The sequence below is a fragment of the Pteropus alecto genome, unplaced genomic scaffold (assembly GCF_000325575.1).
Source record: "Pteropus alecto unplaced genomic scaffold, ASM32557v1 scaffold155, whole genome shotgun sequence".
Lineage (NCBI taxonomy): Eukaryota > Metazoa > Chordata > Mammalia > Chiroptera > Pteropodidae > Pteropus > Pteropus alecto.
This window is the reverse complement of record NW_006438113.1, coordinates 10,671,839-10,687,339: the sequence shown is the minus strand read 5'-3', so window position 1 is coordinate 10,687,339 and position 15,501 is coordinate 10,671,839. Positions and strand designations below refer to the sequence as shown.

Genomic DNA, 15,501 nt, shown 5'->3' with positions numbered 1-15,501 from the left:
CCTTCTCATTCACTCAGCACCCTGACTCATGCAGAGCATCTTCCAGTTCCTCAAGCTCCATTCATGGTAAGTGCCCTATATAGGTGTGCCATTTTTTGTCTTTTATACTGTGTTTTTACTGCATGTTTTCTGTGTTTAGATGTTCAAATATAAAGATACCATCATGTTACAGTTGCCTATAGTATTCAGTACAGTAACATTCTGTACAGGTTTATAGCCTGGGAGCAATAGGCTATACCATATAGCCTAGGTGGATAGTAGGCTATTCCATTTAGGTTTATGTAAGTACACTCTATGATGTTTGCACAACAATGAAATCACTTAATGATACATTTCTCAAGATGTATCCCCATCATTAAGTGATGCATGACTATATAACAAAAGCACAAGCAAAAAAAAATTAAAAAAATAGATGAATTGGATTTCATTCAATTAAAAACTTTTGTGCTGTGAAAAAATACTTCAAGAAAGTGAAAAGAGAATTCATAGACTAGGAGAAAGTATTTGCAAAACACACATAACCTAATTAAAATATGAGTAAATTATCTGAATTTCAAAGGAGATATACAAATGATCAATGAGCACGTGAGAAGATGCTCAATATCATTAGCCATCAGAGATATACCAATCAAAATCAGAGTGAGACACCAATGTACCTAGGATGGCTATAATTTAAAAAGAAACAAAACAGATAAGAACAAGTGTTGTTGAGGATGTGGAGAAATTGGAGACTTCATACATTGCTGGTGGGAATGTTAAATGGTCCAGCCTCTTTGGAAAATAGTCTGGCAGTTCCTCAAGCCATTAAACAGATTTATTTACCATATGGTTCAGTAATTCTGCCCCAATAGAAATGAAAACATACATCTACACAAAAATATATATACTAATGTATGAACATTATTCATAACAGCCAAAAAGTAGAAATGATCCAAATGCCATCAACTGATGAATGATAAAATGTGGTATAACCATACAGTGGAATATTATTTGGCAATAAAAAGCAATGAAGTACTAATACATGCTACAACATGATATAAGCCAGTCACTAAAGATTGCTTATTATATGATTTCATTTATATACAATATCCAGAATAGGCAAATCTATAGAGACAAAGTAGGTTAGTGGTTGCCTGAGGCTGGATATTGGTGGGGAAGGGTTGGGAATAAATGAGAGGAGAGACTGCTAATGGGTTTCTTTTGGGGGTAATAAAGAAGTTCACAGTGATAATTGCACAACTCTGTGAATGTGTTAGAAACCATTAACCTCTCTGGCAGTTGTCATTATTGACAGTTCTTTCACTTTCTTGAAACTGTTTCTTTGGCTTTCGTGACACAATTCTACCATTCCCTCTGCTTCTCTCAGATATTTCTTTCTCAGCTCTTTTCACCAGCTTATTCTTCTACCAGCTTGCTCTCCCACCAGCTGGTTATCCATTGGTGACGGTGGGTCTTGATTTCATTTATTGTCCAAGGTTTTTAGAATCACCTGATTGCTTGTTACTATGTAATCTATTTGTTCAGCCCAGGCAAGTAAACTGAGGAACCATCTATTCAGTTGCTTATTGAACATTTACTTATCTACATCTAAATATTCTGAGTACTAACTAGTTTTCTTCTCAGATTTGGTGTTCCTCCTGTTGATTGACTAAATGAACTAAGAAGTAAACTTTTTCTTTCTAGTTTTCTTCCCTCTGGTTCATTCTTGCTGCTGAATTTTTCTTGTTGAAATGCTAGAAATAATGTCTTTTGCTTAGAACCATTAAATAATTTCCTATTGCTTAGAGAATAAAGTCTAAGCGCAATAAAGTCTTTCTGTGTCCTCCTTCTGCTTCTCCAACTTTCTATCTTTTCCTCATCTCCTCTCTACCCAATACCCTGTATTCCAGCCGTGTGCATCTGTATTCCCTTAACTGGCTGTTCTCACCAATATGTTGCCCCACTACTCCTTTCGTCCCCAAATCCTATTACTTCTGGAGAACTTTTATCGGCCTTCCTAGAGTATCTTTTCTTCTGTGAAACCTTCCTATCTCACTGACACAGAGCTCAAACTTGCATGTAACTCTATAGCACGCTATACTGAGTAACAATAATTTCAGTATTTTCTTGTCTGTGAAGGGCAAGGACTGAGTCTTGTTTTTGTATCCTCATCATACACAGTGTTGTACACATTTCCTACCACATAAAAAGTACTCAGTAAGTGCTTGATTAAGTGAACAAGTGAGTTGGAAACCAGAGAGGTTAAGAATCCTTGTTTTTCTGTTATGCGGCCTTTTAAACACTCTGGCATATCATCTGTGAATGATACGAAAGGTACCAGTGAGGGGGGTGGATGGATTAGAAGTCCATGACCACTGCAGGAAAACAAAGGTGTTGCTGATGATAGGTCACATACGTTATTACCCTTGTATGGACACAGTACATATCAGAATGGCAGTTCAGTATAATGGATTGATCAGGCTCATACTTATGCCATAAGAAACATTGATTTGAGCCAGACTAAGTACAGGCAGATGGATGCACATTCCTTTGTCTGGTCACAATCAATTGGTCACAGTCAATTTGCCCTGTAGCTTGGCCTACTGTAACTTTAACTGTAAGTTAGTCTTGCATTTTCATTATTTATATCTTTTTGTTCAAATACATTAAAAACTCTGTTGATTACCATCTCCCTGCCACCCTTTGAATATACTGCTCTATAGTTAGCACTTACACTGTACAAATTGGTAACACAAGTCCTCCCTGCTGTGTTTCATCTTCCTGTTTTCTTAGTCTAGCTAAGGTAGACATCTATATTAACATATTTTTTAGTCCAGATAGTGACTTGAATCAACCAAGCTTTTTTTTTGCTGGAGAGAAACCAAACCTTTGTATATTACTGAACCAAATCGAATAGATTGTGATAAAAGAAGTGATAATAACAGCAGTGGAAGACAAAAGGCCTCTCCCATAGAATTTTGAACTAAAGTCACAAATTGAACAAAAGCTATTTAGATTAAGTGCTGAACAAAGTAAGAGCTCTTCAAAAGAAACAGGGCTTCCTGCCAAGCCCCTAGAAATGCCCCCGGGCCTCTTACTCATTCACAGCCATTATTTCAGTTTATGTCTAAGGATGCTTTATTTCTTGTCTCATTCTCTTCCCACCACCTAGTGGACACATAGTTGGCACTTGCTGCCTCTTTATTGAATTGAATGGAATTGGGCTCAAGAGTGAGAAGTAATTCTCTGAAGAAGAAAATAAAAGAGAAGTAATGTTAGCAGTGAATAGAACCAACAAATCTGAGTTTCAGCAATGGGATAAACTTTGGACAAAAATAAAACATATCTGCTATAAAGTTAGATTTCTTTGAAAGGGTTGTTCTTAAATGCTGACCTGGAAAACCTGCTCAGAGCTTAGACTATAACTAAGACCTGTATGTCATTCTTCTCCCTCTTACCCCCTACCGCCCCACCCCGCCATGCGTATGTGGGTTTTAACCCTTTTGTATAACATAGGCCTTTTTTTCAGAGGGAATAAGATTTATTTTAAGGTTAAAAAACATCAGGCATCTAGTTTCATCTCACAGTCATAAAATGTAAAATATACAGTCATAAAATGTAAAATTAAGATCGTTTAAAATTTATATTTATTAATCATTTTATATATGTTCTGTTTCCAAAAAGAATTTGAGATAGGAAATGAGGACTTAAGATAGAAAAGGTAAAGGTGAAATTCCTTTATCAGAGAGCTAAAATGGAGTTTGGTCAGCCCACAGTAGGCAAGTGAGGAGACACCTAAAGAGATCGCATAGTGTAGAAGAAATATTTGAGTAATAATTTAAGGTCACATGGCCATTTATTAGGTAGGTTGGAACTAGAAACCAAGTCACCAAATTCCCATGTGTGGGCTCTTAACATGTCTGTAGCAAAAACATTTGGCTTAAGCAGCCAAGCGTTTTGATGACCCGATGTGGAACAGGTTCGAGAACCATCTGTCAAGATTATTACCAATCTGCTTGTTTGCAGAGTAGTAATTTTTTAGGAATCATATGCTTCTCCATACTAAGGCTGACCTCCAGAAATAATGTTTTTCTACAAGCCACGAAGATTGTTGCTAGCTAACAAAGAGCATTTTGTAAATTAATCCCTTTCTTAATTGTTCTACTCTTTTTATTTAGAAAAGGTGGATGCTATAGATGGCGTTCTGATGGTGTGGGGAGGGAGGAGGAAAGTACATTTCCTGTGATCTCCTGGTTGATGGCTTAAAAACATGAAGATTGTCTTTGGTCCTCCTCGATATGCTTGGCCACGTATTCACAAAAGAGAAGATTTTCTCGTCCCGCTGTCATTAGAAACTGGCTTCTTTGGAAGCTCTTGACTTGATACTTCAGTGATAGAATACTGAATTGGAAAAATCTAGAACAGAGGGTGACAGCCTTTGAATAAATGGGCACTTTAAGTTATGTAATTCTCTCTGCCATCATTTGGCATAATATAGCCCTTCCTAGGCTGACTCAAGCTTTCCTTTTTAGCCTCATTTCCTCTGCTGAAGCCACACCAGCCTTCCTTTCTTGTCAAGTCAATCATGTGCTCAAACACATCTGAGCCTTTGCCTGAGCTCTTCTTTCTGCTTGGGCTGTCTGATCCCTCTTTTCCACCTGGCAACTCCTGCCTTTCCAGGCTCAGCTCCTTTCTTTTATGAAGAAACCATGTAGCAAAGGCAAAAATGAAAATTAATCTAGCAGCTGTGTGAAAGAGCGGATTAGCAGAAGGAGGTGTCTAGAGGCAGCAAAACCAGTTTTAAGAGACAGTTCAAGTCCCATAGATCTGAGCTGTCCAATATGGTAGCCACTAACCACATGTAGTAATTTAAATTAAAATTATTTGAGAGAAGTCAATCTGAAAAGGCTACATACTGTATTTTTTCAACTATACCACAATTTGGACAAGGCAAAACTATGGAGACAAATAAAAAGATCAGTGATTATCAGGGGTTTGGGGACAGGGAGGGATGAATAGGCAGAGCATAAGATTTTTAGGGCAATCCTCTATGATACCATAATGGTGGGTACACGCCATTATTTGTCAAACCCATAGAATATACAGCACCAAGAGTGAACCCATCATAGTAATGTAAATGATGAACTTTGGGTGATTATCATGTGTCAGTGGTAGGTTCATCAGTTGTAACAAATGTACCACTCTGGTGGGAGATGTTGATAATGGGGGAGGTTCTTGGTGGTATGGGAGCAGGAAGTGTTTGGGAAATATGCGTATCTTTTTACTGTTCAATTTTACTGTTAACCTAAAACACTGTAAAAAATGGTTTTAATTAAACAATTTTAAATTAATTAAAATTAAATAAAAGTAGTTCAGCTCCTCAGTTGTACTACTCACATTTAAAATGCTCAATAGCCACATGTAGCTAATGGCTACTGTATTGGGTAACACAGTTTAAATAAAACGTTTCCATCATAACAAAGTTCTATTAGACAGCATTGCCAAAAATCAACTCCACAAATAAAAATGGCATTCATTCTACATAATCATGTTTTATGTGTTGTGCTTTAAAAATGGGACCATTCATTGTACTTGACCTAATTCTATACTGAGTGTATTGAAGATTGGAGCATTTGTGGATACTGTCACTGCAAGTATGAATGCAGCTTAGAATAATAAATCAGAGTTAGTGCCCATCACTTAAATATTTAAAAATAGCTTTTAAATAGGTAGCCCTTGAGTATGTTTTATTATGTTTCTCTTTATCTGCCTACCTCTACCTTTACTAAAGAGACAAAATAATTAAATAAAATTCATTCTTTAATGATTACCTCCGCTGAGGTCAGAATATTTGCTATTTGCAAAATTGTTTTAACAGTTTTGCCTGGTGTACTCATGGTTGTTTTATTTTTTCATGAAAAATCTTTGCCATATGTTGGCTGTCTAGCATTGCTGTCTTTGCAGACATTTTATTTAATTGACCCGCAAGTTATTTATTTTTCTTTCCTTCCCACCCCCTGTTGACTCCCCAGGCCCTATGCCACCCAGCCCAAGAGCAAGTCCTGTTCTACCTCCAAAAGAACTAATTCTCCATTTCCACTTTCAGGTCTTACTTTAAGTCACTGTCACCTTTCCTCTAGATGACTGCAGTAGCCTCCTAACTGGTCACCTTGCTTTCCCTTGCCTGCTAAGATCACTTCTTGTCACAGGCAAAATGACCTTTTAAAAAGAAAGTCAGATGATATCAATCTCTTGTTTAGTACTCCTGCTTCCTATTGTACTTAGAAAAGATTCCAAACACCTTAACCTGGCCTAAAAGGCTCTTTGTGTCTGGCCTTTGCTTTCTTACCCAACGTCATCACTATACCTTCCTCCTCACTGAACTTCAGCCACACTGGCCTCTTTATGGTTCCTTGAATATGTATATGTGTTCGTGTGTGTATGTGTGTGTGTGTGTGTGTGTATCTAGATGTGAATATCCTTCTAGGCCCTTTATACTTAATATGAGTTAGTGACTTCGTTGCTGAACATTATTTTTTACTTCATGAAATCATGGCCAACAGCTTTTTGAGTGGTTGATTTTAGTTGGAAAATATAGTGAACAATACATCTGGAAATATTCTGTCATGTTTTGATCTGAGAAACTCTACAGAACCAGCTGCTGATTTAAAAGGCTTTTATTATGATACAGACAGTCTGTTGTCTACAAAAGCACTGGCTATTACACAGTGGTATATGTGTGTTGCTCTTTTTCTGAGCTATTAACTTGAGAGAAAAACACTTGTACTCATTAACTTATGCATGACTTGTATTCCCTGAGAATAGTTTATTGTGTTATTTCTTTAGCTGCTTTACTGTGCATTTAGGGACTTTTTCTTACTTTTTTCTTCTTTAAACTTAATCAAAAGTTAAATGGTTAAATAGTAGGATTTAGAAAATTTCACAGATTTCTGCATCAAATGTGGTTTATATTTATGATTTAACATTCTTAGGTAGCTTTATATTGATAAAATTGTGAATTTCATCATTCACTATATTAAAGTTTACTTTTTCTAGAATACTGTATAACATGTAGTATAGTGAAAGAAAAATTGACCTCCAAGCCGTACATGGGAATAATTTTGAAGAAAGTGTGTATGTGTACCATTTGTGGTATCATAAATACACGTGCACATACACACAATCTGGTTTAACTTTTAATATTTAAATATATTTTTAAATTTATTATTTTTATTCTTCCTTTTAAATGAAATATGTCAGAAAATTTCCCATAGCGCTGAGTCTTTATAACCATTGTTTTAATGACCCCATTGTACTCAATCTAAAGAGACATCTTAATTTACTTAATTGTTCCTCCTTGTTGGATATGTTATTTTAAAAAAATCTGAGCTTTCATAACTAACATGATAGTGAATACTTTTGTAAATATTATTATTACCACATTTGGTATTATTGCTTATAGTGTGTATTCCCATAAGTGGAATATCTAGGAAGATATGCCATTTTTTATGTCTCAACATGCACTAACAAATGATTTTCAAAAGAGAATATACCAGTTTATATTGCCACCAGCAGGGTATAAAACTATTTTGTTGCAGCATTTAGCATTATATATTTTTTCTTTTTAAGTTGTTCTACAACTAGGGAAAAATTTGTTGATTACTAGTGCAGTTATGTATTTTCACGTTTGGTTTTAGTTTCAGAGTCATAATTGCTTCACATGTTTTTCCCAGTTCAGTAACATCAATTTTTTTCTGTATAGACATTTTAGCCTACCCTACTTGATTCAGGTACTTCATGTAGTCTTTTAGAGATGTGGCAGTTTGTTAATTAAACGTACATACATCACACATATATATTCTCAATGATGAATTTTTTTTTTACTCATCGTATTCAATGATGCCTTCATATTAGTTACTCTGGAGAAGGGTTAATACATTGCGTTTGTACTCCATATTGTTATCAAAGTATATTGTGGAAGCATGTATGGGAACAATCTTGGTAATTTCAAAATATGCAGAAATTTTATGTGAATCCATAAACTTCAGTGATAGGGTTCCTATAAAATGTATGTTTTAAATATGTCGAAGTAATAGTTTTAGGAGTCTGGGAATTTAAATTGCGAATCTTTCTCACCTGTAGGTTGGAAAAGAGACTGTTCAAACCACTGAGGATCAAATTTTGAAGAGAGATATGCCACCAGCATTTATTAAGTGAGTAATTATAACATTTTTCTGTTGCTAAGCAGAATAATCCTCTTCTTAGGAAAGAAACGTAACTGATTCTGAGAGCAGTTGTTTTTTTTTTTTTTAATATAAGGCTGTGTTTACAATTGAAATGTCATCTTCCAACATTTAGATTTTATACTGTCGATTTTATTCACTGGTGTCAGGCATTTTAAACATAATTATTTTTAATAAAATCATCACTTCTGAGTTTTGTTTTCTAGAATGGAAAGAATTCCGAAATATTCTGATCTTAGCATGCATGAATCTGAATTACATACTAAACACCTTTGCTTGGTGATAAAAGAATAACAGTAGATAAAAGCTTTAAAAAACAGTTGCATTTTAAATTTAAATTAAATTTACTTATCACCTAATTTTCCTACAAATAATTTTCAGGCATTTTGTCCTATCCTGTATATAAGTAGAGATACTAACTTTTGATTAGTTAAAACTCAGGTTCTTGATTATATTGTGTTTGATTAATAGCTTTGTTTTATATGGCAGTCAAGTCCTAGGTAAAAGTCAAGTCTGATGCATAATTCAATTAAAAAAAGTAAAACCTCTACAGGTCAGTAAGAATGAGATAAGTATTCAATTACAAAAAGGAGGCAAAAGATTTTAATAAGCACTTCAAAAGAGAAGAAATCCAAATGGCCAATAAACCTATGAAAAGGTACCCTTTATCATTGGTGATCAGAAAAATGCAAATTATTCTATTATAAGCCCCTAAATTACGAAGTCTGATAATATCAGTTGTTGGTGAGCATATGGAGCAATTGGAACTCTCATACACTGCTGCTGGGAATATAACTTGGTATAGCCTCTTTGGAGAGGAGTTTGGCATTAATAAAATAGAAAGACAATTTCACTCTCAGGTATGTTCTGTAGAGAAACTTATGTCCATGTATACGAGGATCCATATAAAAAAATATTGATATTGCCATTGTTCATGTTGACCCCACTGGTCTATCTACAGTAGAATGGATAAAAACAGTCATGGTGTGGTCATAAATTGGAATATTAATAAAGTAATAAAGGAATGAGAATTTTTCACTTTAAAATGGTTAAATGAATTTCACTTCAATTAGAAAAAAAGAATGACTAAATCTCAAAAAAATTGAGGATGATAAATGAATGATTGATAGGTAGTTAGGTTCCATTTATGCAAAGTTCAAGAACATTGTAGAAATGAACTGTGTTGTTGGGGATGTCTGTTTATTTGGTAAAATGATAAAGATGGGTAAGGAAATCATCATAAAAGTCAAGGTAGTGGTACCTCTGGGAAGAAGGAAGAGGGGTGTAAACGGGGGAAGAAGCACACAGGGGCTTCTAAATTGGTAATAATGTTCTATTTCTTGACTTATAGTGTTGAGTTACATGAGTGGTTGTTTTATAATTATTCATTATATTTTATATTATAAATATGTTTTGTGCAATTTTCTTTATGTATGTTATATATCACAATTTTAAATAAAGTGAGAACTGTTCCTTTATTTTTATCTTCCTTATGTTCTGTTATTTTCATTTAACAGATGCAAAATTTCACCCATATTGATGTCTTCTTATTTCTAACTTACTTGACTGGGTGTTTCTATAGAACCATGTTTCTGTTAGTTCTGCAAAATGTTCATGTGTCAGGAAGTAAGGTACCAGAAGCATCTGTTTTTTGTAGAGCCTGTTTTGTGGGAATATCTTTTTCGACTTGCTTTCATTGAACTTCGTGACTTCCAGGGTGTCTTACAGTTCTAACCAATACGAGCCTATTTTGTTTATATGCCATTTCATCAGCATGGTAACATTAAGAGGAATCCTATGTCAGCAAACATTTGAATTAAACTTGCATTTACCTTACATGAAAAACACAGCTCCAACTTGTACCTGTTTGCCCCTCATCCGCTGGAATGTACAGAGGATGGTGAGATAGCATACAGGAGTTTTTAACATCAGGTGGGTAATTAGACTACATGACCCTACAGAAAGTTCTTTTAACTTTGACATTAAGGTCTTTGAATGTCATTTGATTGGTAAGTGAATTTCTTCAGTAAACTTATTCTGCTCATTCCCAGAGATATACTCTTAAAATATGCTATGTGCTCTCATAGGCTTCCTAGGGGACTTAGAAAAATTAGGAAGTGTGCCCTAGTTGTGATAACATCTTTCAAAAAGTAGGTAGCTTTAAAACAAAACAAAACTTCATTGATCACCCTTGGTGGTAACTAAGACACCAACCCCTTATTCTGGTAATTTAAAGAAAAGAATTAAGCATTTATCGTACTTTTCTAAAAGGTTCATCAAAAAATTTAAAATAGAACTACCATATGATCCAGCAATTCCACTTTTGGATATTTATTCAAAAGAAATGAAATCACTGTCTCAAAAAGATATCTGCATCTTCATTGATCACCCTTGGTGGTAACTAAGACACCAACCCCTTATTCTGGTAATTTAAAGAAAAGAATTAAGCATTTATCGTACTTTTCTAAAAGGTTCATCAAAAAATTTAAAATAGAACTACCATATGATCCAGCAATTCCACTTTTGGATATTTATTCAAAAGAAATGAAATCACTGTCTCAAAAAGATATCTGCATCTCCATGTTCATTTTTTTTTTTTTTTTTAATAATAGCCAAGACATGGACACAACCTAAGTGGTCTATCAATGAATGAATGGATAAAGAAAATGTTATATAAAAAATGGAATATTATTCAGCCATAAAAATAAGAGAAATCCTACCATTTGCAACAACGTGGATAGACCTTGAAAGCATTATGCTAAGTGAAATAAGAGAAAGACAAATGCCATATGATCTCACTTATATTGGAATCTAAAAATAAAAAAAACCCCAAACTCATAGATACAGAGAACAGATTGGTAGTTGCCAGAGAAACGGGGTGGGGTAGAGGGGGGTGTGTGGATGAAGTGGGTGAAGGTAATTAAAAGGTACAGACTTCCAGTTATAAGATGAGTAAGTCCTGGGGATGTAATGCTCAGCACGGTGACTGTTGTTAACAATACTGTATTCTACATTTGAAAGTTGCTAAGGGAATAGATCTTAAAAGTTCTCATCACAAGAAAAAAATTTGTGTAACTACTCTGCCTTTCTGTACAGACTATATTTCACTATAGCCTAATAGCCCTAGTTGATGAGGGTAATTCTCACCACTAAATGTGGAATAAATGACAGAAATAGAAAGTCATCATTGTGTAACTTTGAATAAAACCACCGATTTTGGTAAGGATCATCGATGGATGAAACCATTCTGAGGTTTTAACCTTTATTGTACCATGAAGAAAACCCTAGTTTCCTTGGGGTGTCAGGGAAAAATATTGTTATGATAAATTAAAATTTTACTGAGCAGTGTTTAAAAAGTACATAATATGCTATTCTCTGACATGTTACCTGAAAATAGCCTTAAGCACAAAAACAATATGGCTGTGGTTGTCAGACATATCCGGGGGCATAGAAATATTCTGCAATTTAAAACATGATGGCTCTTAATGCTTTTCTTGCTTTTCTTTAGAATGCAAAATAGAGGAGAAAATAACTTTAATAGATGCCTTGACTGGGGGGAGGGGACAGAGGGGAAACAGATGGAAGCAATTAATGACATCCTTGGAACTGTTGAGTAGGACATTCTTTTGGGCTGTTTGGTTGATGTTTGGCAGTTTCCAGGGCAAGACAGACTGAAGCTTCCTCTGTCATCCACTTTTACAAGGATTTTTAAATAGTATATGCTTTGGCAACACTAAAGAATAAAATAAGTTTTAAATTTTTATTCTTAGATTAATCCCAACTCCTAGAATGTTAGAATGTCAGGGCTACAGAAAACAGAAGACGTGTTCTGCAAATAGATTCATACCTAAGAAATCTGACATATAATTTAGATACTTTTTATGACATTTTCAGAATTTTTGACATTATCAGGATTTGGGGGGGTCTCAAAAATCAAATAGTCTATTTGTGTGACTGGCAATTAAGGGCATGTTGTAATGTTGGAGAATGGTTTACTATCAGTTAAAGATTATATAGTTGAGTTGTAATTGTTGATAAGTAACTTCCAATGCTTGGGCAATTTCTTATTGTAAAAAGGAGAGCCATTTTAATATAGAACAAGATTTGCATGTCACAGGAAGGCTTTTTCTTGAGGGAGCAAGAGTTATCTGATCCCTGACTGCACTGGCAGATCAGAGTTTTCAATTTACTAATTTTACCCAAGATTGCATTAATAGCCACACTGTTGCACAAGAGGTGTAGGATTGCATGATGATTACCGTAGAAACAGCGTCAATCTTCATAGACTTCAGGAGTGCTATACTATTAAAATAATGGTTTGACTCATCCTATAAGAAGTCATTTGTTCCTTTAGAGATTATCAGCAGGGGATTCAGCTACTATACTCCATGTTTGCATTTTGCAGCGTTATCATTGATCATCATCAGGCAGTAGCAGTAATATGTATATGCATTTGATTGATTAATTGCTTTCTATGCGTTTAGCATGCTAAGTGCTACGTAGAACAGCAGTTCTCAGCAGTATATTATGAATGATCACTGGTAGCTGTATTTCAAGTTATTTTTTAATAGTAATGAAGTGCCAAAGTTTGTAAATGCTCTATTTTACTTTTCTAAAAAATAATTGAGCATTTTCAAGGTCACATTTACAATAACATCTCTCTCATTCCCAGTCTCTAGATATTATTTTTTTCTTTTAACTTTTACTGAAATGTGATATATTCATTGGCTTTTTATTATGCTTTCTTTAGTGGGAGAAAAATTAGTGGAATTACAGCTTTTGTGGCTAGAAATTGTGCATAATCCCAGGTACACCGTGGGGGTATGTCATATATGTGAGTTTTATTCTTCTGTGTATCGTGGACGAACAAAGGTGAAAAACTGCTGCTGTAGAGAGATTTTTAAAAAATCCCTTAAGAAGTTTCAAATTAAATAGCTGTAATGCAGACTAACTTTACAATAGAAATTCAGAGAAAGGGTGCTATCATTGCAGGTAAGAATAGTAGAAAGAAGCTTCGCATAGGAAGTGAGACTTGGGATGATAGATGCTGGAAAAAAGGAAAAACTTTGTGTGGGGAAAGGTATGGGGAGACAGGAAAATACTCTGGGTGGATTGAATGGCATGAGCAAGTCATGGGGGCCTGTGAGGAGAGGTACAGTCATGTTAGGGAGTGGCAAGAACTAAGATAGATAGCTTAGGCCAGGTGATAAAGGCTCTTGAAAGCCAGGTAGAGGAATTGGGCATTGGGCATGAGAGAAGCTTTGCATTTCTTGAGCAGTTGAATGACAAGGTGAAAGTGGTTTTTCAAGAAGATTCATAGCCAAATACAGGATGAAACAGGTGCTAGTGAAGGAAAATAAGCTATATGTCAAACTGAGCAGATTAATTTCTGTCAGTGTGGATTTGTGTCAGATTGATTCCTCAGAAGTAAAAATGTTTATGGCAAACTATTTGCCTTGGAGAAATTGCTATTGCAGTATGCAATAGCAATTTCATTCTTATGCGGTGGAGTACAAATGAATAAATAGAAGGCAATTCTTGGATGTTATCCAAGGGTGTTCAATATATGAACATATCAAAAGGTGTCACTTGTGAGGTAGCCTTATGGTATGAACTCAAAAAGGGCATAATGTGCTTTGTCTGTTGGCAGGCAAATGACAGTTTCATTTAGAACTGTAAGTGTTGTTACTTTGTCTCAGTGCTGCTATGAACAGTCTGCTTGAAATCATAAAACTTGGATTGATTCACTGCTTGGACTATTTTTGAAACATATTGTAATGTCTAGGCCTATCAAATAAAAGAATGTTCCTAAAATACTGTGTGAAAGGGTGTATGTACTATTGGCAATCTACATAATTGCTATTAATCATATTTCCTAGGAAACTGCCTTGTTTTAACCCTTAAACTTTATTAGTTAAGCATAGTTACAGTATATATTTGTATGATTTTCATCTTGAACGATATTCATGTACAAAAAATAAGTTTAAAAAGGATTCAAACATGCTTAATTTAATTTAGATCTCTTTCGACTTAAAGTAGTAGTGTCATATTTTTAGATCACTAGCTCTTATATTTAGCTTTTTCTTTTCTTAAGATCTTGAATACTCAAAATAATTTGTGATGAAATTTATATTTTTAGACACTCTTCTCTGTGAAAGTGCCCAGTATACCTTTTTTTTTTTTTATGAAATAATTCTTTGTTCATACCACTCAATGAACTTTCTTTGTCTGAGACTAATGTGTGATTCTGATTTTTTGATTTGTTAACGAGTTTTTTTGTGATCCTTTCCATTGCTATTTTAAGAGATTTTTGACTCTTAGATAACCAAATTTCTGTGAGATAATCATTCACATCTGGCAGCTGACTTGCTGCATTTGTGACCTAGAGTAAGCACTCAAACTTTAAATAGTTCGCCTTTGAACTTGCCACATTAAACATAGTTGGGTAGGACTGTTTTTCACACATTTTCTCAAACAAAAATGATTTGTTAAGTTTTGAGTCTTCTCAATGATGACTCTGAGTCTTTTTATTAACTTGCAGAAAATTTCTACATAGCTCGGCGGGAATTTAATTTTTAGTTTACTTTGTTATACCCCTCATGATTAAGAAATAAACAAATAAAACTTTAAACATGCAATACTTTGGTTTCCATTGTCTACAATGTAATCAAAATCACAGGATTGAAAGGAACTGAAGGGGCCAAGGGAACTTACATTTATTGAGTACATATTATTAGGCCAGATCCTTATATATTTTCATTTTTGCATGTAATTCTGGGAATACAAACGTATAGGTATTAATATATTGTATTTTACAGGTAAGAAAACTGAGGTTTGATGAACTTTAACTTACCTGAAGTTAACTTACCTGAAGTTGCTCAGCTAATAAGTGGCAGGACATGTTTCCTGTTGGTGGTCTCCTGGCTTTTAAGATGATATTTTTTCCATAGTTTGACTTTGTAAGAAATCATATAGTCCAGCCCTTTCTCTCCAGACAGTACCTTTACATCACTCTTAGAGGATAGAAGTTTACACTTTTCCTAAGTATTCTCAAAGAAGGAATATTACAAATATACTTTGTGATGTAGTTCAGTGTCTTATAACTCTTAAGCTGTAAAGAAGTTAAAATCATAACATTTTAAAGTTAAAAGAGATTATAGAGATTATTTGATCCAACTGCTTTATTTTATATGAGAATTGGGGTCATTTGGCTGCCCTAACCCTACCCTGCAAAAATGAAGAGACACTAAAAGTAATTAGATCACAAGTATTTCCTTAA

General features: G+C 34.5%; 1 protein-coding gene across 3 annotated transcripts in view; it reads left to right on the top strand.

Annotated features, from left to right (window-relative positions):
- Positions 1 to 15,501, top strand: part of VCL (vinculin) — a 90,331-nt gene that overhangs the window by 23,899 nt on the left and 50,931 nt on the right. For all 3 annotated transcript variants that reach the window (XM_006915501.3, XM_015592215.1, XM_015592214.2), the window contains exon 2: positions 8,122 to 8,192. In XM_006915501.3, coding sequence (XP_006915563.1) covers positions 8,122 to 8,192 — 71 coding nt within the window. The remainder of the gene's footprint in view (positions 1 to 8,121; positions 8,193 to 15,501) is intronic.